This window comes from Muntiacus reevesi, chromosome 2 (assembly GCF_963930625.1).
Source record: "Muntiacus reevesi chromosome 2, mMunRee1.1, whole genome shotgun sequence".
Lineage (NCBI taxonomy): Eukaryota > Metazoa > Chordata > Mammalia > Artiodactyla > Cervidae > Muntiacus > Muntiacus reevesi.
Window position 1 is genome coordinate 104,072,208 of NC_089250.1, and position 26,876 is coordinate 104,099,083.

The 26,876-nt window shown below is 38.1% G+C and overlaps 1 protein-coding gene across 4 annotated transcripts in view; it reads right to left on the reverse strand.

Annotated features, from left to right (window-relative positions):
• DNA2 (DNA replication helicase/nuclease 2) overlaps positions 1–24,963 on the reverse strand; it is a 38,742-nt gene extending 13,779 nt beyond the window's left edge. For 3 of the 4 annotated variants that reach the window (XM_065922456.1, XM_065922458.1, XM_065922457.1), the window contains exons 1-9: positions 24,789–24,963; positions 23,135–23,320; positions 22,207–22,390; positions 20,280–20,425; positions 14,580–14,711; positions 7,337–7,556; positions 4,393–4,510; positions 3,014–3,179; positions 1,383–1,577 (exon numbers count right to left, since the gene is read on the reverse strand). In XM_065922456.1, coding sequence (XP_065778528.1) covers positions 1,383–1,577; positions 3,014–3,179; positions 4,393–4,510; positions 7,337–7,556; positions 14,580–14,711; positions 20,280–20,425; positions 22,207–22,390; positions 23,135–23,320; positions 24,789–24,862 — 1,421 coding nt within the window. In that variant the 5' untranslated portion in view covers positions 24,863–24,963. The remainder of the gene's footprint in view (positions 1–1,382; positions 1,578–3,013; positions 3,180–4,392; positions 4,511–7,336; positions 7,557–14,579; positions 14,712–20,279; positions 20,426–22,206; positions 22,391–23,134; positions 23,321–24,788) is intronic. The other variant, XR_010661514.1, reaches the window with a different exon arrangement.
• Between the last annotated feature and the right edge of the window lie 1,913 nt (positions 24,964–26,876).

The window sequence follows — 26,876 nt, forward strand, 5'->3', positions numbered from 1 at the left end:
GACCCTTGGTTAGGGAACTAAGACCTCACAAGCCGCACAGCAAGGCAAAAAAAAAAAACCCAAAAATCTCTCACCACCAGGTCTCTAAGCAGGTGCTAGAGAGCTCTCCCCTTTTTTTGAGGGGGGAAGAATCATTGTACCCACAGGTGGGATTTCTGAACAACATGCTTATCAGCACTTTGAATCTTGACTGACACGCCCCTTCCTATTCTGATACAGGTTAACACTACAAAAGACAAATAATAATTTAACTCTGAACCTGAAGTGAAGGAAGCAGTAACATATTTCTTTAGTATTTACAAGAGAATTTATAATTATTGTTACTAAAACAATGGTAAGCATATTGACAATTCCACTGGGTCTCAGAAGTAAGCATTAAGCATTTACAGTCTCTCCGGCACTACTAGTATACTACATTTCAGAAGCCTGCATGCACACACACTTGACATATTTACTATGTGTTATGTATACGTATCTGGAGAAGGAAATGGCAACCCACTCCAGTGTTCTTGCCTGGAGAATCCCAGGGAAAGAGGAGCCCGGTGGGCTGCCATCTATGGGGTCGCACAGAGTCGGACGCGACTAAAGCGACTTAGCAGCAGCAGCAGCAGCGAGTACACATAATACTTAAGTATTATGTAGTCTATTGAAAATGACTTAAACTTTCTTCCCTGTGATGGTACCTTGTGTTAAAGTCTAGCATTAAAGAAATAACGATCTTAGGTCTCAAGTCACACTATTATCAAGATTCACTCTGAAAAGAAAAGAATGGGTCATATCAATGTATGGCAAAAACCACTACAATATCATAAAGTAATTAGCCTCCAACTAATAAAAATAAATGAAAGAAAAAAAAAAGAATGGGTCAAAAACAACTAAATAGTACATAAAGAAAAATACTAGGCAAAGATGCACAAAATTAAAACTTTACAAGTAACTTGTAAAAGAAAAAAAGACCTCACAAAATACAATACTGACATGCTTTAGAGAATTTGAATCTCTATGAAAACTTACTAAAAAACTTCAAAAATACTCTAGTATTTAAAATATTCAGTAAAACTTCATTAATTTCTACTGTGCCAATATGCTAAAATTCACCTTATGATATACTCAAGTTTTTTACTTTTCATTGATGAAAAAGGATGTAACTTTACTAATAATTTTTAGAATAAGATTTCTTGAGGTATATTTAATCTACTAAAAATAACAATGGTTCTCTCCTTAGAAAAAAATTCATTGACAGCCATCTGGAGTTGGCATGAATATATGAAACTTCATGCCTTTAATATGGTACATAACCTGTATTTGTCATTAATTACAAATCTCATCCCACTGGCTAATCCAAATTACTAAAGTTTTACTGTATTAAATGGACCACTTACATTTCTGAAGCAGGCATTAACCATATATGTTGGTAATTTCCTTTATTATCCTTTGATTGAGACTCCAGGGTTAACATTAGACACCAAAGGCTAAAATACTCTAAGTGTATAAGCTTGAGATGCTGAGTTTCTTCTTTTATTTTGGGCCACATGCTGGTCGGGACTGAACTGTCTTCCATCTGTTGTTCAACCGCCCTAAAGATAAAGCTCCAAGTCAGAGATGCATATAAAACAATTCACTGGCTATGAAATGAGATATTTCTAAAGTAAGTACACATATGTGACAATCATCATACTTTATAACCACCACACCTACTTTTTTTAAAGTCATTTCAGGGAAAAAAGTAAAAATAAAAAGTCATTTCAGGGGCAATATGCTATAGGATAGCACAGAAAACATGGAGAATAAACAAGGTTTCAAAAAAATGTGCCTGTATTATAGTCCCAATTTCCCAATTCATGGTCTTCACCACTAAGAGATCTTTTGATACAATACAGTTGACTCTTGAACAACATGAACTGAACTCTATGGGTCCACTTACATGTGCATTTTTTTCAATAGTAAATAGCAATACACGATCCAAGATTGGCTGAATGCGGACAAGAATGCGGACAAACCTTGTATTCAACCTGGGCTCACCACCCAGTTGTATGTGGAGGGCCAACTATGAGATATACTCAGATTTTCGACTGCAGAAAGGATTGGCGCCCCCAACTCCAGCACTGTTGAAGGGTCAACTGTACTTTTAAAAGTCCTTTATATGAATTTTCAGGCTGAATTAGAAGTTTGGTTCTGATTCGATCTTGTTTCCTAGTCTGAATTTGCATCTAACCACTTTCTTGCATCCTCCAAGACTCTCACTGACCTATGATAGTATGTATATGTGTTAGTCACTTCGTTGTGTCCAGCTGTTTGTGACCCCATGGACAGAGGGACCTGGCGGGCTGCAAGTCTGCCGGGTTCCTCTGTCCATGGGATTCTCCACATAAGAATACTGGAGTGGGTAGCCATTCCCTTCTCCAGGGGATCTACCTGACCCAGAGTTCAAACCTGGGTCTCCTGCATTGCAGACAGATTCTTTACCATCTGAGCCACCAGGGAAGCTCAATGAAGGTATAAATACATATAACTGCTCATAAGACAGCTAATAAACTTGCCATATGTAGTAAAATAGACATGTATAAACAAGACAGATCTAATGGATTATATCAAACTGTCTAGAAAAACCAATTTCCCAGTTTTGAAATACAAAAGGTTTGAAATTAAAACATCAACTAAAAAATGGAAGATTTCTTGAAATATCATTTAAGAAAAGTTACAATCACAATGCCTATACTACATCTTTAACTATATTCTATAAGTTCTACAATTATTTCATTTCCCCAGAAACTATATGCAGCAAGATTAAAATATCCACTTTTGGAAAAAGTTTTCAAAGCATTCTATTTTTCTCCAAAGAAATAGGCTTGTTATATAATATGAACTAACTATGCTTTTTTCTCTTTCCTATTCCCTTCGTTTTAAATAACCAAAATGAAGTCATCAATGCCAGACCAGCCAAAAATGTTAAATCATTCTGAGTTGAGTGCTTACTTAACTGGAATTAATACTTTCGGAAGACAGTGTTTACCTGCTATAGAGAGCACAGTTGCCCATCTGTGAACAGTATTTACAGGTTTGCTGTTCCTCAATTATTTGTGGCAAAGGAGCAAGCTTTGTCTTCTCCTCTCCAGTAGGAGATTTGTTAATACGGTGAAACAAAGAGAATGCCATCTGATTTCTTAGTCTTAATAATTCTGTGGGGGAAAAACAGATGGGTGTTTTCTAAGAATTAAGTAAAATTTATTATATGTCTTTTCCATTACATGTAAGTAAAACTTTCAGATTCAAAACATAAAGAGCAATATTTGTGTATCCCATTACACCAGAATAATAACCACTGTTAACATTTTGGTATATTTCTTTCCATTTTGGTTCACTTGATAAGTTTTTAAAGTTTTTAAACAACCTAAGGACAAATACAGCTATCTAGAGTGTCTCATTAGATGCCATTGTTGCATTAGGTGTCTTTGGCCACCTGATGCAAAGATCTGACTCGTTGGAAAAGACCCTGAAGCTGGGAAAGATTGAGGGCAGGAGGAGAAGGGGATGACAGAGATTAAGATGGTTGGATAAGATGATGGCATCACCGACTCAATGGACACGGGTTTGGGTGGACTCCGGGAGTTGGGGATGGACAGGGAGGCCTGGTGTGCTGTGGTTCATGGCGTCGCAAAGAGTCGGACACGACTGAGCGACTGAACTGAACTGACAGTGTCTTAAATATAAGATAGGAAGTTTGAAATAAAGTTTTGTATAGGAAGATTTTTAAATTTTTATTTTATTAAGGGATAATTGATTCATAATGTGCTAATTTCCACTTTACAGCAAAATGATTCAGTCATACATATATATTTTTTTTTCATATTCTTTTCCATTATGGTTTATCACAGGATATCGAATATAGTTCCCTGTGCTATTCAGTAGGACCTTATTGTTTATCCATTGTATACATAACAGTTTGCATCTGCTAATCCCAAACTAAATGTCCATGGACAGAGGAATGGATAAAGAAGATGTGGTACATATAAACAACAGAATACTACTCAGCCATAAAAAAAGAAGTAAAAAATGCCATTTGCAGCAACAGGGACCCAGAGATTATCATACTAAGTGAAGTAAGTCAGAAAGACAAATACCATCTGATATCACTTACATGTGGAATCTAAAATATGACACAAAAAAACTTATATAATAAAAAAGTTAACAATGTTTTCAATTATATAGTACACTGTCAAAATTCTTTTTTTTTTTTTTAAAGTACCACAACTTATAAATTACAAAATGTTTTAGGCCTAGCAAGCACAATGAACGATTGATTGTCAGGTATAAATGTCAGCAAAAGCTGAAGGGAAAAAACAATGAACAAACAAAACCCTGAGAAGTAAAGTTGAGAGAAAACAGCTTAACCTCTTTTATCAAGATGTTTGGCAGGCACAGGGTACATCTGGCCAGTCTTCAGGTAGAGAAGCAGGCCAGCCTCTGGGTCAGCCCTCCTCTCTTGGCTTAGCAGTGTATACAGAACAAGCTGTGAAAACATGGTACATTTTGTCAAGTAAAATTTTAATTTTCAATATTTCCATATATGTTTTACAGTCAATATATATTATAAATTTTTTTTTTTTTGGTCGTACCTCATGGCCGTAGGATCCTAGTTCCCCCCTCAGGGATCAAACTCAGGCCCTGGGCAGTGAAACCAGAGTCCCAACCACTGGACCACCAGGGAATTCTGAATACATATTATAATTTTAAAATCACAATGTCAATTAAATTATTTCCATTTTGAAAATAACACGATCTGAATTCAGGACAGGTAATACAATAAATTCATTGCCAACTATCTAATTTCCACAAAACAAACGTAGTATGTATTTCTCACTTTACACAGACAAAAATAAATATTTAGAATTTTTCTTAGTAAATGTTTAGGTTTCCAATAAACGTAAGAGGGAAATTAATCAAGAGACATTTTATATTTTGAAGTTAACAGTCGTTAGACACTAGTTTCCCTGTTTAAAATAAGTAAATGAATTAAACACTATAAAATGCATATTATTTATGTCATAGTAACTGTGATAACCTAATGAGACTAACTCTACAGAGTTTACTGCTTTTACAGAACAGAAGGTGGCATTAAGTGCATTAGGTTTATGTGGTGCTCTTCAGAGAAACCATCTAAGACAAGCTAGATGCAGTTCCTTTAGTTCATGAAAACACCTTAGCAGTAACATCTAAACCTGTGTAGCGTGCTCTGGGAGGCCTTCTTACAAGCACTCTACTTGTGTTGCCTGATACAGCACGTGCTGCGCTCAGTCGCTCAGGCGTATCCCCATGGGCTATAGGCCACCATGGACTTTGTGATCCCACGGACTGTAGCCCACCAGGCTCCTCTGTCCAGGGATTCTCCAGGCAAGAATACTGGAGTGGCTTGCCATGCCCTCTCCCAGGGGATCCTCCCAACCCAGGGATTGAACCCAGGTTTCCAGTAGGTGAATTCTTTACCATCTGAGTCACTAGGGAAGTCCAAGAATATGGTATAGGTATCCAAAGATATACCACAGGTAACCAAATAAAACTTTAAAAAATTAAAATGAACTCATAAACGACAAGGTTTATGAGCCTTGGGGCTGTGGACCTAGAGAGTCAAATTAATGGTCTTTCTATGTTAGTTTTTCCCTACACAGGAACTGAGGCAGAAGGAAAAGGACTCTGCTTCTGGGATTTATTAAGAGGGAAAAATATCTGAATGACATTCCCTTCATATATTGATAAAAGGAAGCTGGAATGAAATTTTACAACAATATTATAGTTTAATTATATCACAAGTTTAATTCAACTATATCACAAGTTAAATAGGTTTTGTGAGCTGGTTTAGACATCACAGCTCCATATAATATTTTTCCTTTAGAAAATGTTTCAAATGCCAAACTACTAACTTCAAAATGAATATTTAGAAAATAATCCCACTTACAAAATAAAAATCCTCCTTAAATGAAGTTAGTCTATAACATAAGCTTTTTCTGTATTACCAAAGTAGAGAAAGTCAAACCCGGTAAGATGAGAAATTTATCTTTCCTCACCCACAATATCTATATATATATCAATGATTTACAATAATTCTGACTGTCTGCTTGTTTTTTACACCCTGAATATGCAATATACACACCAGTATATTTGTTTGAGCCTTGTTCAAATCAATTTTCTCATTTTAAAAATACAACAAATACAACTGTATTCTTAGTTCTTCCTGCAACTTCTCTTCTTGCAAAGATAAAAGTTCCAACTGAACAAAATAAATAAAATAATATTCCTTGCCTTGAAGGCACTTTAATTTAGAGCAGTGGCCTTAGAAAAAAAAAAAGATCTTTGAATCTAGACCACTTTAGACACTGAAATGCCTTTATATTTCTCTTCTGTTAGCATTCAAAAGTGAGTTCAATCAAATATGTCCTTAAACAAGTGGAAACTTTCAGCTTCTATTATATATAGAACACATTTCTTCAAATCTTTGACTTCAAAAACAGCTTTTCTTGTATCTTGGCATGATTTTCCTTTCTCAAGAAGGCTTTAATCTAACCAAGTCTTTGTTCATAATTTCAGCTTTTTCTGTTTTACTAAAGTGAAACATTTGAGTCTTCTAATAGGGGAAATCTAATTTTTCTACCTTTGGTATTTGGTATATAAGTGAGAATGACAAGAAAGATTTAATAAGAGAAAAATCTCTTTAATCCCTGATTATATAATTCAGTAGGCTCTTAGTTTCCCAACCATGTATAGAACTCAAGGCCCCAACATTGGAAGTGTGGGTCTTGTTAAACACTGGATCACCAGGGAAGCTCCTATCTGCTTATTTAAAACTGTCTAGGACATACCATAGACAGCCAATGTGGAGGTTGGTAGAGGGATCAGAAATAATTAGAAAAAAAAAACAAAAACAGAACTTTTTGTTAATTATTTTGTTAACTCACTATTATTAGTATAATAGTATAATATTTCAGGCAATTTTGAAGGCCAATAGAAGAGTGTTATATTTACCAAAGAGAAGATGATTATAAAAAAACCTTAATTTAACATAATGGTAAGATACAGTTCTATATTTCATTTTAAATAAAAATCAGTAATAATCAGATTAAAGGTCAAAAACAAAAGAATGAATTTACACTGCTGTTTCCTAAATGAGTATCCTAGGTAGATGTTACATGAAGATAATAACTCTGTGGTAAATTACGTATAGGAAATGCTGGGTTAAATTAAAAATTACCTGAACTGAATCAAAATATATAAAGCAGACTACTTTTTAAACATATAAAAAAATTTAAACATATTACACATTCAGACAATTTTCTTATTATACCTGACTACGGTGCTCAATAGAATTTGATTCTTTGCCAGTTTTAAGTTCCAATGGCATTATCTTATATTTTGTTTTACATCCCCGATGTATTTTCACACCAACGGTAACATCTATTTTGCCCTTCAATCCAAACCTAGGGGACCAAATGCTTTCTTCAATATCCAGCGAGTTTGTAACTTCAATATTACATGTTGAATTACTGTTACTACCATCACTTGGCCTAAAAAAAAAACAGAAAAAAATTTAAATAGAAACATTTAATTAAAACATTTTATTTAATTTAATTACAACTCTGCTCACTTTTTTTATGCTAGCATTGACTTTCCACGGCAAACACAGAATGTGAGGATGGGAACACGTCTGCAGACCTTTATGGCAGTGATTCCTAAAGCATGCTTCCTAATGAGTAGCATTGGCATCACCCAGGGAATCTGTCATAAATGCAAATTTTCAGGCCCCATTCCAGACCAACTTGTTCAGAAACTGTATAGGTGAGACCCAGCAATTTGTTTAACAAACTCCAAGTGATTCTGATGCACAGTCAAGTTTGAATCCTATAGTGTCTGAGTCATATAATTTAAATATTCTTAATATTTATCATCTGTCCCTTTCAGTTCATTCCTGACAATCTTCCTAACTCAGGGCTTTATTTCCTCGGGTCTGTATTATTGCAAAACGCTCACTACTTGGATTGCTGGAGCCACTATAACAACCTGTGTATTCTGATATACAATTATTACACAGATGAATATATAATGGCTTGCATGTGGTCGCACCCTAGGTAACAACAGACCTACGCCTTCATGGAACACCCTATTAAACTGAGTAAGAATGAGCTGTCTTTTCCTATTATCTATGCCGTCTGGGGGTTGATCATCCAACACTTCATCCCTACCCCACTATCCCCATGACAATCCTTGGAGAAGCTTGGGTGCTCCTATACTCATTATATCCTTTACTTAATCATTAAATGAATACACCTCTATCACTATCAATATTTAAAACTAATATTCAACATTTTTTTAGTATTACAAAGAGGTTCTGATTTTAATATCATAACTGTTAAACAAGGCAAGAGCACAGGAAGGAGGAAAAAAATGAATTTATGAATGTCGAAGGAATCAGATGAGACGAAAATAACTTTTAAAGCCTCCTGTACCCTTATCTAACATTTACTCATTTTCAGAGCAGGAAATGATTCTGCAGAAATAAAGCCAGATAAGAGCAATCTTTTATTAATCCTATTTTATACTCAAAGTCATATAAAATACTAAGTCTAATGGAATTAGATTTAGTAAAATGGACATGAGATTGAATAAAATCTGGGCGTTGGTGATGGACAGGGAGGCCTGGTGTGCTGCAGTCCATGGGGTCACAAAGAGTTGGACACGACTAAGTGACTGAACTGAACTGAATACTAAACCTAATGGAAATGAAATGGATAAATGAAAAGGATAAAGTTTCTAGTAATAAAACATTTTATATCATATAAAAATCAAGATTTAAAAAGTATAAAAATTCTGCTCTCAGAATACATGATTTAGTTGACTTGTTTTACTAATTTCATAGGTTGTTTTTTTTATTTGCTTACTTTTTGGCTTTGCCATGCTGCATGTGAGATCTTAGTTCCCCGTGCCAGGGGTCGAACCCGTGCTGCCTGCCGTGGGAGTACAGACTCTTAACCACTGAATCACCGGGGAAGTCCCAAGCAGCTAGTTCTTAATAAATCAGAAAATATTCCAAGAAAAAGAGTGCTATCTTCAATAATTTTTTAAAAACTGTTTCAGGATGCTTCAAATATAATCTCCAAGAATACATGTATAGTTCTGCAATCTGAGAAGAGGACAATAAAAGAATTCAAGGAAGCCACAACTTATCAGATTCCTTAAATACTAATGTTTTTTTCTCACTAGAAGTTATCTGATCATGACACACTTAAATATATGTCTCTAAAATAAAGCAAACTTTAATATTAGACATCAAGTGTCATATGAAACCCTACGGACTACAACCCGCCAGGTTCCTCGGTTCATGGGCTTCCCAGGTGAGAAAAATGGAGAGGGTTGCCATTTCCTTCTCCAGGAGGTCTTCCTCACCCAGGGATCGCACCCACATCTGCTGCACTGTCTGGCAGGTGGTTTCTTCACCACTGAGCCTCCCGAGAAGCCCATGTATTTAATAGAAGACAGATAATGAAACTTAATGTTGCTACTAAAATTTCATTCCTCTAGAAAAAGAAGCAATATGGTTTTAGACTTAGATCTGTAGAACAAATGACAGTACTTTATATTTAGCTACTATTCTTTTCATCAACATAATGTTGTAAAACTCCTTTGAGAACCACCTGGCAGAGAATATAATGTCATGAAGATAAAGAAGAAGGGTTCTCTCTTTAAATAGCTTAAGGTCTCGTTCTCTGCTCTAAAGCCTAAAGACTTTTTTTTTTTTTTTTTAAAGACTAGCTATAAACTGCTGGGGAAATGATGCAAGTTAAAGTACAGAGAAGTGCCTGCTTCATAGACAGGCACATAAAATCCTATCAGAAATAATTGAAACAAAGAAGAGCCTCATACCAAAACACAGAGATGAGAATGCCAACCTGGGAATCAAGAAATTCCTTATTCTGGACTTTGCTCTACCACTATTTTTTCACATAAAACCATGTCACACCACCTCACTTTACTGGAAATCTAAGACTTAATCACAAAATCCCTTTCAGATCAAAGACGATTTGGAATCCCAAACTTTCCTAAGCTTCCATGACACACTGCTTCTAAGCTAACAAATCCCTCGAGGGTCCACCCCAAGCCTCCTTTGATGAATTCTACTCTTTCCTTATGTCCTTTTTTTCTAAAATTTATTTATTATTTTTATTTGCTTCACCAGGTCTTAGTCGGAGCACGTGGGATCTAGGTCCCTGACCAGAAATCGAACCCAGGCCCCCTGCATTAGGAGCTCAGAGTCTTAGCCACTGGACCACCAGGGAAGTCCTCTCCCTGTGCTTATACATGGTTGCCTCCCAGGACTCTACGCCTCTTCTGCTGCCCCCAGCAGATTGCTGTTCTCTCTCAGAATCCCCCTCCACCTCTGTGTTTTCAGTTACCACCAATACACTGCATTCTTGGAGGGTTTTAGTCTCCCTGTAACATCTAGAACCATCTGGGGCACAGACACAGCACGTAATACGTGTCTGCTGAATAGGTAAGTCCATAACACTGAGGAAAATGGCAGCTTACTGTCACTGCAAAAATGTTAGCCAGAAGAAAAAACATGTGAACAAAATCTAAAATAACAGTGACAGAAAAGCTAATACCTAAACAACCATAAAAATGGATATCCACAATTCTAAATCTCAAGAAAATTCAAATGGCTCAAAAAGAAAGGAATGACTCTAATAAGGAAGGAAAGAAAGGGAGGGAGGGACGATACGGCAGCGCCGCGGGAGCCTCGGTTGGCCTCGGATAGCCGGTCCCCCGCCGTCCCCGTCGGCGCGTCGGGACCGGGGTCCGGTGCGGAGAGCCCTTCGTCCCGGGACACGGGGCGCGGCCGGAAAGGCGGCCGCCCCCTCGCCCTTCACGCACCGCACGTTCGTGGGGAACCTGGTGCTAAACCATTCGTAGACGACCTGCTTCTGGGTCGGGGTTTCGTACGTAGCAGAGCAGCTCCCTCGCTGCGATCTATTGAAAGTCAGCCCTCGACACAAGGGTTTGTAAAAAAAGAAAAATAAAAAAAATTAAAAAAAAGAAAGGGAGGGAGGGAAGGTAAAACAACTAGAAAGAAATAGTGAGGAATGATGGAAAACAAAATTAAGTTTGTAATTATTACAGACAATCAAGAGACCAAAATGACAGAAATACTACAAAACAAAGCAAGGAACCAGGAAAAGAATGACTGTTTAATAAACACTTAGCAGATTTATAATAGTGAAGACTTATGCACCAAGAGTCATCCCCTGTGCAAGACACAGCAATCTGCTCCAAAGAAACAAAGAACAAAGCATTTACAAATTCATTTTTAAAAACACTACAAGAGGGGCATCCCTGGTGGTTCAGTGGTAAACAATTTGCCTTGCAGTGCAGGAGACACAGATTCGATCCCTGATCTAGCAAGATCCCACATGTCCCAGAGCAACTAAGCCCATGTGCCACAGCTATTGACCCTGTGCTCTAGGGGCTGTGCTCAGCAATAAGGGAAGTCATCACAATTTAAGAAGCCCACGCACCACAGCCAGTGAGTGGCACATGCTCTCTGCAGCAACAAAGACCCAGCACAGCCAAAAATTAAATAGTAAATAAATGCTTTAAGAAAATAAAAACAAGAAACATTAACCAATTTACTCTAGCTTTTTTTTTTCTTTTTTTTTTTTTCAGGTAAGTACCTGGTTTGTAAATTTACGACCACAACAAAAGTAAAGAATGTGACAAATAAACGCAATTCTAACAGCAAGATAAGCCTTAGTTTTTTTTTAACCACTATGTGTTTTTTCTAATTGACGTATAGTTGATTTAAAATGTGTTAGTCTCAGGTATACAACAAAGTGATATGCATTCTTTATAAAAATATGGAATGCTTTATGAATTTGTGTGTCATCCTTGTATAAAGTAAAGTGAAAGTTGCTCAGTTGTGTCCGACTCTTTGTGACCCCATGGACTATACAGTCTGTGGAATGTTCCAGGCCAGAAGAGTGGAGTTGGTAGCCTCTCCCTTCTCCAGAGGATCTTCCTAACCCAGGGATCAAACCTAGGTCTCCCACATTGCAGGCAGATTCTTTACCAGCTGAGCCACAAGGGAAGCCCCATCCTTGTATAGGGGCCATGATAATCTTCTCTGTAGCATTCATATTTTCCTGTATGGTACTGTCAAAATGAACACAACCACTAAGTACTTTTTAAAAACATATCAAAGTTCCTATTGACAAACTGATTGTGGTGATGGTTGTACAACTCTATGAATATACTGAAAGTCACTCAACTACAAATAATTATAATAAATATAAATAAATAAAATCCTACCAGAAGACACAGAACATTGAAAACATTGCTGGTAACCTTCTAAAATGACTTAAAAAATTCTCAAAGAATTCTAGCCATATGTAAAAGGTTGTACATTTTCCAAGTACCTTGGATAAAGTAGTCCAGTTCCGAGGTTTCAATATACAGAAATAACTGTCTCCATAAGGTCCACTCCTCAACTTGTGTACTCATTCCCTCTCTTCCTACTCAATGACACAGCTCTAAGAATAATGTTGCCCTCTAAGGAATTCTTCTCATTGGCATATAATGTCCTGTATCTCCCAACTTTAAAACAAAAACAAAGCTCTCAATCCCTCATAAGCCTCTGGCTAACATTCCATTTCTACATACCCTTTTATACGACAACCTGTCAATACAGTAGTCTACACTCCCTGATTCCAGATTCTCTTCTACCATTCTCTCTTGACCCTACTCATCATGTTTTCTCCTCTAGAATCACCACTGACTTGTCTTTCCCTCATACCTTGCACCCAATCCAAAATCTATCATCTCTACCTTGAAAATCTGACTATACTCCAAGTGATACTCATCACTTCCACAACTCTCACTCTGGTCTAAGCCACCACCATATCTATTTTGGATTCCTTCAAGAACCTCCAAATTGGTCTCACAACCTCTGCCCTTATCCTACAACACAGTCTTAAAAGAGCACCCAGACTGATCTTTTCGAAAGTAAATATAGAAACTAGCAAAGCGAGGTAAAGGAATTTGCCTAAAGTTACACAGCAAAACTGTGGCAAAACTGGGATTCACAACCAGGCTGTCTGTCCTTTGAACCACAGAGAACTTGAGAAAACATATTGGTCCAAAGAACTCACTGTTCCCAAGATTTCGGACTCAAAAATCTTAAAATGAGATCAGATCACAAAATGTCATGATATAAAATATCCAGAATATTGAGAATCGATGAAGAATATTGATGTAAAAGGAAGTTATGACTATTTAAAGAAAAATAAAAGTGCCTATTTTTAAAAAAAGAAAGAAATGATATCAAAACCCTCTGCGCAAACTCTGCAATGGCTTCCCATGGTAGCCAAATCACATCTGGCCATGGAATCAGAATGGCAGCCAATGTCCTGCAAGGCTGCAGAGGCCCTAGGACAGCTGCTCGTCCTACTATCTCTTCCACCTCACTCTGTCCAGCCCCACTGGCGGGGTGCGTTAGTCACAGGGCTTTTGCCTGGAGTGCTCTTCGTAGAAATAGCTGCATGGCTCCCTCCTTCATTTTCTTCAGGTTCCTGCTCAACATTCCTTATTAGAGGCCTTTCATGATCATTCTACAGAAGTACGTCCCTTCAACTCCTTTTCCTTACCCTCCCCATTATTCTACATTACACTTATCATGATCTGACTCCTTGCTGTTCACTTGTTCAGTAGTACAGAAGCACCATGAAGTCAGTGGCTTTTTTATTTTTTCCACTACTGAGATCCCAGTACCTAGATCACTACTTGGCACACATTAGGCATATAATAAATATTTGCTAAATGGGCAAACAGTGGGAGGAAAAAAGGACTACCTACAAATTTATACCAATGCTACTACTTTAAGCAGGAAAAGAAGTAAAAAAGAAACCAACTAAAAGCCAAACAGTATTGAATGGCTAAACACAGTATTTAAACATAAAGTACAAATTCACGGCAATCAACATGAGACAGTCCATACATGATAGTAACACAGAGAAATATATGTGATATTAAGAAACACCCCCAAATATTTACAAACTGAAAATTTTATTTTAAAAAAACCATACCTACATCCAAAAACTACAAATTTTATTAAAATGAAAATAGAATTTTCTATTCATTAGATTATTTTTTTTGGTCCCAGAAAGATACTCAGGACTGTAATTTATAAAGTAAGCAAACAAAAAGGCTAGTTTTCATGACTTGATCTCTGTGTGTGTGCTCAGTCGCTCAGTGGTGTATGACTCTTTGTGACCCCATGGGCTATAGCCCACCAGACTCCTCTGTGCATGGAATTTTCCAGGCAAGAATACTGGAGTGGGTTGCCATTTCCTACTCCAGGGGATCTTCCCAAACCCAGGGATCGAACCCATATCTCTTGCGTCTCCTGCGTTGGCAGGCAGATTCTTTACCACTGCGCCACCTGATAAGTTCAACTTGACTTCTAAAAAGCTTTAATTCAACATCTCGAATAAAATCCTGGACTAAACACATAAACACCATATACACAAAAATCAGTTTCTTACAGAGAGAGCTGCATCTGAGGGAAGTCAGTTGAAGTATGTTTATGCATGAAATCTCCAGCCCATTTAGAAAATGAAGGAAGATACTCCTCTACTTCTTGTTTTATTTCATCTTGATTCAATTTTAGGCGGTACCTGTCAAAATAAGAAATTTTAAATATGAAAAAAGTAAACAAGGACAAAAACATTCATATAAGCAACCCAAGCACCCATCAACGACTGAAAAAATAAATTAAATGTGATACAATGGAATATTATTTAGCCTTGGAAAGGAAGGAAATTCTGATACATGTTACAACACATATGAAATCTGCCATTACTGAATAAGCCAATAACAAAAGAAAAACACTGCATGACCACTTAACATGAGGTACCTGTACTACGTTCAAATTCATAGAAACGATGGTGACTGCCAGGGACTGGGGGAAGTGAGGAGTTGTTCAACAGATGTAAGGTTTCAGTTTGGAAAGACGAAAAGTTCTGGAAGTGGACAGTGGTAACGTTTACACAATGTCAATGTACTAATGACACTAAACTATACCCTCAAAAGTGGTTAAGACTGTGATTTTGGGGACTTCCCTGGTGGTCCAGTGGTAAAGACTCTGTGCTTCCACTGCACGGGAACTAAGGTCCTGAATGCCACATGGCCAAAAGTAAGAACTAAAAGATTATGATTTTTTAATGCTATGTGTATTTTACCACATACACACAAAAAATCAAGTAACAGTGACATGACATCAAATCTTATATTTGCTCCAGCTCCTAACATCTCAAGTCTAATAGGTCCCAGTTACACTTCAGGGGTAAAAAAAGAAACCACAATTGTTGGTCCTGAAGCCCAGCAATGGAAAAGTAGAAATGTAAAAGAGGAAAAAAGGCCATAGGAACAGAAATGGAACATCAGCCTTACTAGATCAAAGGACAATCTGTAGGGCTACTAACTTCTTGGGTCAAAAGTCAGGAAAGACTAACAGAATCTAGTCTCAGTTTTTCAGGGTGCCTGCAAGGTCAAAACTGTGTCATAATAATTCTACAACATTATTTGCCTTTTTGCTCTTGTTCTCTCCTGAGTACACAGAGGAGATTTCTGAGTCCACACACACACACACACATACACACAATATAGCAATATAGAGAATGCAGAAGCAGATATAAGAAACCAGGTATCTAGTATTAAGTTATAAAATTAAAACATTTGCCAAAATGTAAAACAATGTGACTTGTCTCATTTTTTTTTCAAAAATAGTTATTTTTCATTAAACTTACTTATGTTAATGTGGCATGGGCTGTTATTATTTTAGAATTAATCAATAAATATTTTCAAACTGCCTCAGCTTTCATTTCTAACACAGTAATTATCTATAGATATAACCCTCATAAACAAAAGTTCTAAGGGTCCTCAATAAAATTTTAGGGTTAACAGGGTCCTGAGACCAAAAAGTTCTGAGAATTGCTATCACCTTCCCTGGATGGTTTTGCCAGCTCCATCTTTATATTTAAGCATCACAACCGTAATAATTACTCCATCTTTATATTTAAGCATCACAACCTTAATAATTACTCCAGAATATTAACAGCACATGTGTTTCTGTGTCAGATCACACTTAGGTTTGAATCCTTAACTCTTTATTTACACATCTTTACTAGATGTATTAACTTTGGGCCAGTCATTGTTTCTTTTTTAAAATAATTTTATTTATTTATTTTTGGCTGTGTTGGATCTTTGCTGCTGTGCAAGCTTTTCTATAGTTGCAGAAGCGGGGGCTACTATCTAGGTGCAATGTGCAGGCTTCTCTTCGTGGTGGCTTCTCATGTTGCAGAGCTCGGGCTCGAGGGCGCACAGGCTTCAGTAGCTGCGGCACACGGGCTCAGTGGTTGTGCATCCCAGACTCCAGAGCGCAAGCTCAATAGATGTGGTACCCAGGCTTAGCTGCGCTGCAGCATCTCTGCCCAGACCAGGGATCAAAGCAGTGTCTCCTGCGCTGCCAAGTGGATCCTTTACCAACGAGCCACTAGGGAAGCCCTGAGCCATTCATTGTGAACCAAGCCTCAGTTTCCTCATCTATAAGGTGAGATGATAACTACCACACAAATTAGTTTGACTATCAAGAAAAACAGCCCATGTAAAGTACTTGGTGTATGACAAGAATTCAACAAAATATGAAGATGGTAACACTGAATACTCATATAGTGCTGACTTTAGGCCAGGCACTATTCTAGGTGCTTTACATGAACACTTTCAACCCTTGTTATCTCTCTATGAGATACTACTATCATCATCCCTCCTCAGAACTGAGGAAACTGAAGCTCAGAAGTTACTTCCAAAGGACACACAGCTCCAGCTTGGGAATTTAACTTCTTAGCCCTTATGCTCCCTCTACATTGTGTTTTGAGACTTCCTCATAGTTCAGTTGGTAAAGAATCTGCCCGCAATGTGGGAGACCCCAGTTCGATTCCTGGGTCAGGAAGATCCGCTGGAGAAGGGATAGGCTACCCACTCCAGTATTCTGGCCTGAAGAATTCCATGGACTATACAGTCCATGGGGTCCCAAAGAGTCGGACAAAACTGAGTGACTTTCATTTTCACACTGTGTTTTAAAAATTTACTGGCATTATTTTCTCCCTGCAGGCCTGAGTTCACCTGGGTACTAGCATAACCACCAATACTCTGCACATTCCTTTCAAATGACAAACCTTACCATTTTTCTCACCTTCTAAAGACAGCACCGTAATAACATATCCATCAAACTCTGAGACTCCAGAACACTGCAAATTAACCATATAACTCTGCAACATTTCTACTATCAAATTTAATAAGCTCCCTCTTTCCTAGGTTTCTGCTAACTCTGGCTTACCAGAACAAACAGAGCAGAGCCCTATCAGTCCTCGAGGAGAGCCAGTTCAGCATGAAAGACAGAATTAGCCACCCTAGCTCTGCCAAGATAGCTTGGCCTAAGCACAAAACCAACTTCAGGTTGAAGGCAAAACTGAAATATCTCAACCAGGGAGCAACTGCTAACACCAAAGTGCTCGCAAAGTGCCCCAAATGACCTACAGAAACACAATCAGCTCACACAAGGCAAAAGCTATTTGTTTGAAAATGGCTGCTTAAAATCTGGCACCTTCCAGAGGATAAAAGATGATATAGGTGAGGATGTGGGGGAAACAAGGACCAATATACTGCCTACAGAAATGAAAAATTAATTTTGAAATATACACACATATTAAAGCTTTATCTTGCATACCCTAAATTAATACAATATTAAAAGTCAATGATATCCCAGTGGGCTTCCCTGGTAGCTCAGATAGTAAAAAATCTGTCCACAGTGAAGGCAACCCAGGTTCAATCCCCGAAGCTGGAAAGATCCCCTGGAGAAAGAAATGGCAATCCACTCCAGTATTCTTGCCTAAAGAATTCCATGGACAGAGGAGCCTGGCAGGTTACCGTCCATGGGGTCACAAAGAGTCAGACCCGACTGAGTAACTAACACACTTTCTGACATCTCAATAAAACAGGAAAAAATGAAAGAAAGAAACAGGACAATGTCTCTGTAGAGCAATCTGACAGTATATATAAAAACTTTAAATGTACCCAGACCAGGGGACTTCCCTAGTGGTCCAACAGCTAAGACTCCCCATGTAAGGGGCTCAGGTTTGTTCCCTGGTGGGGGAACTAGATCCCACATGCCACAGCAAAAGATCCTGCATGATACTACTAAGACCTGGCACAGCCAAATAAATTAATAGATAAATATTTTTTTAAAAAATGTTCTCAGACTGGATCCTGTCTTAAAGGGGAAAAAAACACTTCAAAGAACATTATTGGACAAAATTGATCAAACCCATGACATCCCCTGCATCAGAAGGTGGATTCTTAACCACTGGACCATCAGGGAAGTCCTCTTTAAAACATTTTTAAGACAATAGGTTGGGGCTTCCCTGGTGGTCCATTGGCTAAGAATCTGCCTTGCTGGAGTAGGAAATGGCAACCCACTCCAGTATTCTTGCACGGAAATTCCCATGGACAGAGGAACCTGGTGGGCTGCAGTCCCTGGGGTTGCAAAGAGTTGGACACAACTGAGCATGCACATACAAAACAGACTCACAGACATAGAGAACAGACTTGGGATTACCAAGGAGAAGAGGGAAAGAGGAGGGATGGACTGGGAGTTTGGGGTTAGTAGATGCAAACTATTACATTTAGCATGGATAAACAAGGTCCAACTTTATAGCACAGGGAACTATATTCAATATCCTGTAATAAACCACGACTGAAAAGAATATGAAAAAGAATATATACATGTGTGTATAACTGAATCACTTAGCCATGCAGAAATTAACACAATATTGTAAATCAATTATACTTCAATAAAATTAAAAAACGAAAGAAAAAAAAAAAAAAGAATCTGCCTTGCAATGCAATGGTTTGACCCCTGGTCCGGGAAGATCCCACATGCTGCTGCTGCTGCTACTAAGTCGCTTCAGTCGTGTCCGACTCTGCGCGACCCCATAGACAGCAGCCCACCGGGCTCCCCGTCCCTGGGATTCTCCAGGCAAGAATACAGGAGTGGGTTGCCATTTCCTTCTCCAATGCATGAACGTGAAAAGGGAAAGTGAAGTCGCTCGGTCGTGGCCGACTCTTAGCGACCCCATGGACTGCAGCCTACTAGGCTCCTCCGTCCATGGGAGTTTCCAGGCAAGAGTACTGGAGTGGGGTGCCATTGCCTTCTCCGATCCCACATGCTACAGAGCAACAAAGCCTGTGTACCACTACTGAGCACAAGCTCTGGAGACCATGGGCCACAACAACTGAGCCCAAGCACTGCAACTATTGAAGCCTGCATGCCAACAGCCCGTGCTCCAAAACAAGAGAAAAGCCACCACAATGAGACGCCCATGAACCGCAATGAAGAGTAGCCCCCACCCACTGCAACTAGAGAAAGCCCAAGTGCAGCAACGAAGAGCCACGTCACCACAGCCAAAATATAAAGAAATCTTTTTAAAAAAGACAATAGGTTGTACGTATTAGTAAATTGGCATGGAATTATGGAACACATTTTTCCTATTTAAACAATGAAATAAACAGAATTACAACCAGGAGAAGTAGGTTTATGTCAACTAGTGTGGAAAGCAAAATCTCCACTAATAAAAACACTTCTGTGAAAAAAAGATGAACTGCAATAAAAGTAAAGGAGGAAACAAAGACAGAATATGCCAATCCCTCTGCAGGTAGTCACTCATAAGATGCCAAAGATTAGCCATTTGTGGGTACATTATCTCCATTGTCACAGAAAGTCTACAAAACAGGTATTATCACCCTTTTCAGAATCTTTCAGTAATTTGTTCAGTCATAAACTTGGCAAAGCTAGAATCTGAAAGGAGGTTCATCTGATTCCCAACCCCATACAATTTTCAGGATGTCACACTATTTCTAGAAGTAAAGCAAAAAGTTCACATTCTCTGAGTGCAGCTATGGAGCCTACTGTGCATACAGAGAAAACTTAGATATTTTTAGCCAAAGAATTCCTGCTCTGCAATTTCAGAAGCTCTTCACAGAATTGCAGTGGGATACAACAACCCTGAAATCTGCATTCTAGTATTATACTGATATATTTAATAGTCTAAGAGCCAAATACCTTATAGATGCCAGGGAAGAAGCTATATAACAAAACTCTATCTAGAGTTCCTCTCCTAAATACTTACATTTCCTTCAGATGCCTTATTTCTTGAACAATTTGAGAAGCAAGTTCTTGTAGCTTTTCTGGGGCAAAACTATCACTTACTGCTTTTTGAAATACTTCATGAAGAACCGTACCAATCAGCATTTGGCGTGTGGCTGGATCAGAGCTCTATCAAAAAAAAGTCATACAAATATTTTATTTCACAATGTATCAATGGACATGATCCTATATTTATTACCTAACCTATTGCACTATCATAGCCAAAGTGCACTGGTGAGACAAATGCCAAAATATTAAACAATTCTTTTCTAGTGAGTGAAACTATAGGTGACTTTCACTTTCTTCAATTTAGAATTACCTGAATTATATTATGAGTAAGATATTTTTCAAATCACTGTATTTCCATTTTGAAAGAATTAAAAATAACCTATATGGAAAAAGTTCAATATATTCTAAAATATTAATATTTAACATATTTGTCTCTAATTTCACTTTATAATAAACCCACATAGAATAATTAACAAAGGCATAGCTTATAAACTCATGTGAGTAAAATACTCAAACACAAAAAAAACTCGCAGCAGAGATATTTTTTGGTGGCACTGCCCAGCTGTGGGATCTTAGTTCCCCAACCCGGGGCTGAACCCAGGCCCCAGCAGCGAAAGTGCCGTCCTAACCATTGGGCCACCAGGGAATTCCCTACAGCAGAGATTTTGACAAGTTCTTGACACTCAAAAACTATTTTTCAATTAACTCTTTTATTAGCCTGGATCTTCCCCTTGAAACTATCAAAAAACAATATTAAGTCCACCAAAACACCCATCAGTAATTTTAAAAATTAACTTACAGAGGAAATCCCTGTACTAATTTTTTAAGTTCTATGTGAGTCTAAAATTATTTCCAAATAAGGTTTTAAAAGATTAAGGTATTCAGGTCTGCTTTATAATATGCAGTTAAAACAGAAGTTAATAGTAACCCCCCCCCCCCCAAAACAGCTGAAGAAAACAACCAATTTAAAAAAAAACTACAAATAAGTGATAACTAAGACTATTAGAAAATCTACTTAGGTATTTCTCCTCCTTTTTCTCTTCTTACTTAGCTGTATATTTTTATTTTCTAAATACATACAAACTGTATAAAGAAGAATACCCTAGGAGAAAGAAAAAAAACTTAACAATTAAAAACCCAAGTTCTTCAAAAAATAATGGCATTGAAAGGGAGTGGGTGAAAAGCAGAATACAGGTTAAAGAAACTATGAGATATATCAACCAAATACAATACGAAGACCTAATTTGCATATCAATTCTAACAAACTGAATAAAAAGATATTTTTGACAAAAGACATTAAGAGATAAACTGAGAATTAGATTAACTTAAGGAATTACTGTTAATTTTATCAGATATGACAAAAATATTGTGCTTACATGTTTTTTAAATCCTCAGTTTTAATTTGAAAAATAGTTTTAAGTTGCAAAATACAATCTTTGAGAACAACAAAATGGGTACATGGGAGTTTATAAGAACCATCTCTTTGTGTATGTTTGAAATTTTCCATTATAATATCTTTAAAAGAGACTGTCATATTTACTTTTACTGAGAATCACATGAAGCCAAGTTTGGAAATACCCAGATGTATTAAATTAAAATTTTTATCACTTAAATTATTTATCTTATTATTAGAATTACTTATTTTATTAAATGTTAAATAAGATGCAAAGGATTCTTGGGGTACCGGCCTTGAATCCTAGCCTTGTCATTTACTAGCTACAGTAACTCTGGACAAGTCACTTAACTTCTCTGAGCTTGATGTTCCTTGTCTGTAAAATGTAAAATGCAGCTAATTAATGCCATCTACTTCACAAGATTGTTAGGAGGATTAAATAAGAGTGTAAAAGTGCTCTGTAAACTCTTAAGACACTGTAGAAACATTGGCTGTTAATATTATTCACCCTGAATGTTTCACTCAGGACCGCTCTTCTCATGCATCGAATACTACTGGCTATGCTTGTGCCAGAAATCAGCATGTCAGGATATAGAATCAAATATCCAAAATCTTCATCTATTATCCAAGTATCGGATATGCAGTCTCCCTCCAAATGAATGATGTCCCCTGGCTCTACTGGTACAGAGCACCTAAAAATAAGGTACACAAAATTTAGATTCCTACATTTAAACATGTTAAGGGACTCTAAAAATAAATGAATATTTTATGTAAAGAAATAATTTCTAAATTTTTGGGTCTTGCACCATCTACTGCAAAAACTATCAAATCATTAATAGTGTAACATATAGCTCCAAGTATGGATGAGGTTGTTATAATACTAATTCTCTCATTCTTAATGATTCTCTCATTCTCTCATTCTGTAAAACTTATGTCTACAGCTTCTGTAAGTCCTGAGGCATGATGTCAAACCCAATATACCAAGAACAAAATCATATTTATTTAGTTCAAACCGTCAAACTTGCAGCCTAGACAAAGTCAGACCTTCACCTCTGCACCTCCCCCTCCCCCTCCCCCCTCACATACCATATATTGCTTGAGTAGCGAAATCTAGAGTCTAAGGATGTTCTTACGACTAATTTTGCCCTTAGTGAGAATTAAACGAGTTTTAAGCTGCAATCCCAGAAAGTACTGGGAAATAGGAAGTAGTAATTTAATAAGTCCCCTTGCACTTGATTTTCAAATGACAATGAAAATCAAGTTTTAGAATAAGGGACCTGAGATGCACTATTTTTGCAGATTTAATCTGAGTTCATATCTATTCTCTTTATTAACAATTAAATTATTGCAACATCCACACAAGCCCACATGACAGTTTTTAAGACAGTACCCTTAAGCTTCTGCCACATCATTGCTCAAAGTCACACAAAAATTACCAATCATTCCTAAGGATACACAGTTCTTTATATTCTAGTGACTGGGAAGCAGTGATGGTTAGGTGCTTTTCATGGTTTCCTTCTTCACTCCGTACAATATTGACTGTTAATACCAGGTACCGGTTATCCATTCCTCGGCTCAGAACTATCTTAGAAAAGGAAGCTTCCACCTTCTTCTTCTGAAATCTAAAGCATAACACATACAAAACTACTGTAGCACAAGCATGAAATAAGAAGCCATCCAATCTCCTTTATCTACAAACCAACCTTCTAGGTTTCTTCCGGAAAGCTTATCACAATGATCACTGGCTAAAAGAGGTAAAAAATTAAGAGAGCAAGGGCATAGCAGAATTCCTATTAGAGAAAAAAAAAAAAAAAAAGAAAAGAAACTTCCCAGAAACTGAAAGAAAGTGAAGTCACTCAGTCATGTCGGACTCTGCGACCCTATGGACTGTAGCCTACCAGGCTCCTCCATCCATGGAATTTTCCAGGCAAGAGTTCTACAGTACCTTGCCATTTCCTTCTCCAGAGGATCTTCCCCACCAAGGGATGGAACCCAGATCTCCCGCATTGCAGGCAGATGCTTTACCTTCTGAGCCACCAGGGGAAGCCCCACTTATCAGAAGGAATCCCATTTAAAACGTTCATGATATGAGTTTTTCAAAGTATAAGCTCTATGAGGAGTTCTTTGGGACTATGATTATGAGGGCTAGTGATAAATTGAAAAATATCAAACAATAAATTCCTACCACTGGTGCAAGCCTTCCCAAAGTACAAATAAAAGGAAATGTCTAGGACACTATGCTTTTGAACATAAAAGATGTCTGTTATGGGAAAATGTAGTATGGGTGGTTTGTTGGAAGTCCTACTGTGAGTTTCATTATAATATTAAGATTGCAATCAGGCGAGTACTTAGAAATTTAGTCCAACCTACTATTTAATGCAGGAGATCCTATAAAATTCCATTGGGGATCAACTAGCTCATGCTTTGTAGAGAAAGCAAGCTTAATACCTGTCACATTAACCATTCTTCATAGAATAACTCAGAAATTTCTTATTTCTAATGGGCAAGTCAATTTCACAATTATTTTGTAACCCCTTCATTCACTACCCCACCTACCCACGGGCCATGAATTTCCCAAAGTCAGCTGGGATGCTTTAAGGATCTCCCAAAAGGTATTGCTAATCAAAACCCAAAGCGCAAAGATCCGTCAACCATAATTAGCCTCATTATCATAACTACTGACAGAAATTCTACACTATGCTTGCCGGTCAAGTTTCCCCAATCATTTAAGCCGACTTGAGAGTACAGACTTCCTGAATAACTTTCTCCATCTAAACTTCAAGAAAAGGATCTAGCAGTTACAATTGCCTTCCCCGAAGACATGTAAGGCGGCTGAGACTCCCCAGATTTAGGAAAGAGGTTAAGAATGAACCTCTGGAGGAGGAAAAGTATTCAAGCTCTGGTTCGGGCTCGGCGCCAGAGAGAGGCTGCGAGGCAGACCCCAGCTCCGGAAGCTCGTCGGGCACGCCGGGACCCGAGCTCGGCCACCGTGCTCGGAGCCCGGGTCCGCGGAGGAATGGATGCGGCCTCCCGCTCCTTTCTTTTCAAATCTCCCGCTATACTCCCAGGCCCACCCCCGGCTCCGCTCACAGCTCCGCCGGCGGCTCAGCCGCCTGCCAGAAACTCTTCTCCATTAGCAGCTCCAGTTCGTCCACTCGCTCCATTCTGGCCGCCGAGATAGCAAACTGCCGCCGGGTAAAATCAGGGGAACCCGGGGGCAACGGTGGCGGGGAAAAGGAGCGCGAATCCACGAGGCGCCGTGCGCATGCGCCGACCAGCCGTGGTCCCAAGAGACATGCGCAGGCCGCTCCTCCAGCGCCAGGTGAGTAGGTCGTGGAGAGTCGCACCTGGGGAACCGAGAGCCGGAAGGCGCCTTTGCCCCTTTGCCTTAGGGTTGGGAAAACTGGGAGTCTTCGTGATCTGGCCCATACTAAATGCTTCCGCCCTTTCACTAGACTCTCCGACCTATGTGTCCAACTCAGGCACTTAAAATGAATGAACTATTTCCTGTCGGCCAAGCTCAGTCGTCCCTTGTTTAAATCTGGAAATTTTCACTCTGGGAAAAAAGAAAACCTCTTTTTTTTTCCTGGAAAACTCAGTTGAGAAAATGGGAACTGTCAGATGAGAACTTCCTCATCATGCCATGACTAAATCTACAAACTAAATCTACATGACTAAATCTATCTGTTCCCTGTTTTATAACCTTTTTCCATTTTTTTTTTTCAGTAATGCCTCCTATCCGTTGACAATCCCTCCACTTGTACAGTGGAATCCCAAGCACTCTTACATTGTGTGTGTGTGTGTGTGTGTGTGTGTGTTCAGTCGTGTCCAACTCGTTGTGACACCGTGGACTGTATCCTACCAGGCTCCTCTTGTCCGTTGAGTTTTTCAGGCAAAAATACTGAAGTGGATTGCCATTTTCCTCCTCCAGGGGATCTTCCAGCCTAGGGATCAAACCCCTGTCTCTTGAGTCTACTGCATTGGCATGCAGGTTCTTTACCACTAGAGCCACCTTACATTCTCTAGGGCATTCTCTTCTGTCATCAGTTTGGCACTCATTACTAGATAGCTTCCAGGCTTGTAATGTGACCCAGCACCTCCCATCCTGAAGATGTTACCTTGATGGAACTTACTCTCTTAGCCACCTTCCTGAGAAAACCGGCTTTAAAGAAATTTGTATCAAGGCTGTATCTAATTTCAACTCCTATTCACTTTTACTTTTTAATTTTTGAATTAAAAATCAATTTTTTAACATACACTACTAAAAACCACCTTTAAAAATAATGTGCAATGGAATATTTAAAATATACAGAAATGAGTAAAAAATAAATACTTCATAAGGGTATCACCCAACTCAAAAATAATCTTTATCTACTATATGTAAAATATATAACTTTGAAAAAATAGATAAGAACCTATTGTATAGCACAGGGAACTCTACTCAATTCTCTGTAATGACCCATATCAGAATAGAATCTTAAAAAGTGGGTATATGTATATGTAAAAATCATTTACTTGGCTATACAGCAGAAACTAACACAACATTGTAAATCAACTATACTCCAATGAATTTTTTTTAAAAAGTTGTCTTTCATATTCATGTTTATTCATTTAAAATTATCAAGACATGCTTTGCTGAAACGCTTTCAGGGACTTTGGGATATTAGAGTAGAGCCACCCATTCTTCTTGTATTAGCACCTTATAATAAATGTTGCCATTTCCTTCACCACAACAAGGTGTCAGTGGCTCTACTGCACAGGTGAGTAGCCCCAAGTTCAGTTCAGTAACAAGATCTTTAGCTATGCAGAAGTTTTAATCTATATCGAGACTGATTTATCCATTTTTCATCTATGCTTTTCATCTTCTGTGACCTAAGGAATCTTTGCCAACTCCTAGGAAGTAAAGATATTCTCCTTTGTTTTCTTCTTGAAATTCACCATTTTATTCATTTCGATCTATGATCCATCTCAAATTAATTTTTGTGTGTGGTATGAGGTAGATAATGAGTCATGTTTCACCCCCACTCCACTTCCCCCCAACCATGTGCATATCCAGTTTTCCCAGTAGCACCTGCTGAAAAGACTTATCGCCCACTGGATTGTTCTGGCACCTTGTTGAAGAAAAAAATCAAATTAAGTGCAGGTCCATTTCTGGCTCTCAATTCTGTTCTTCTGATG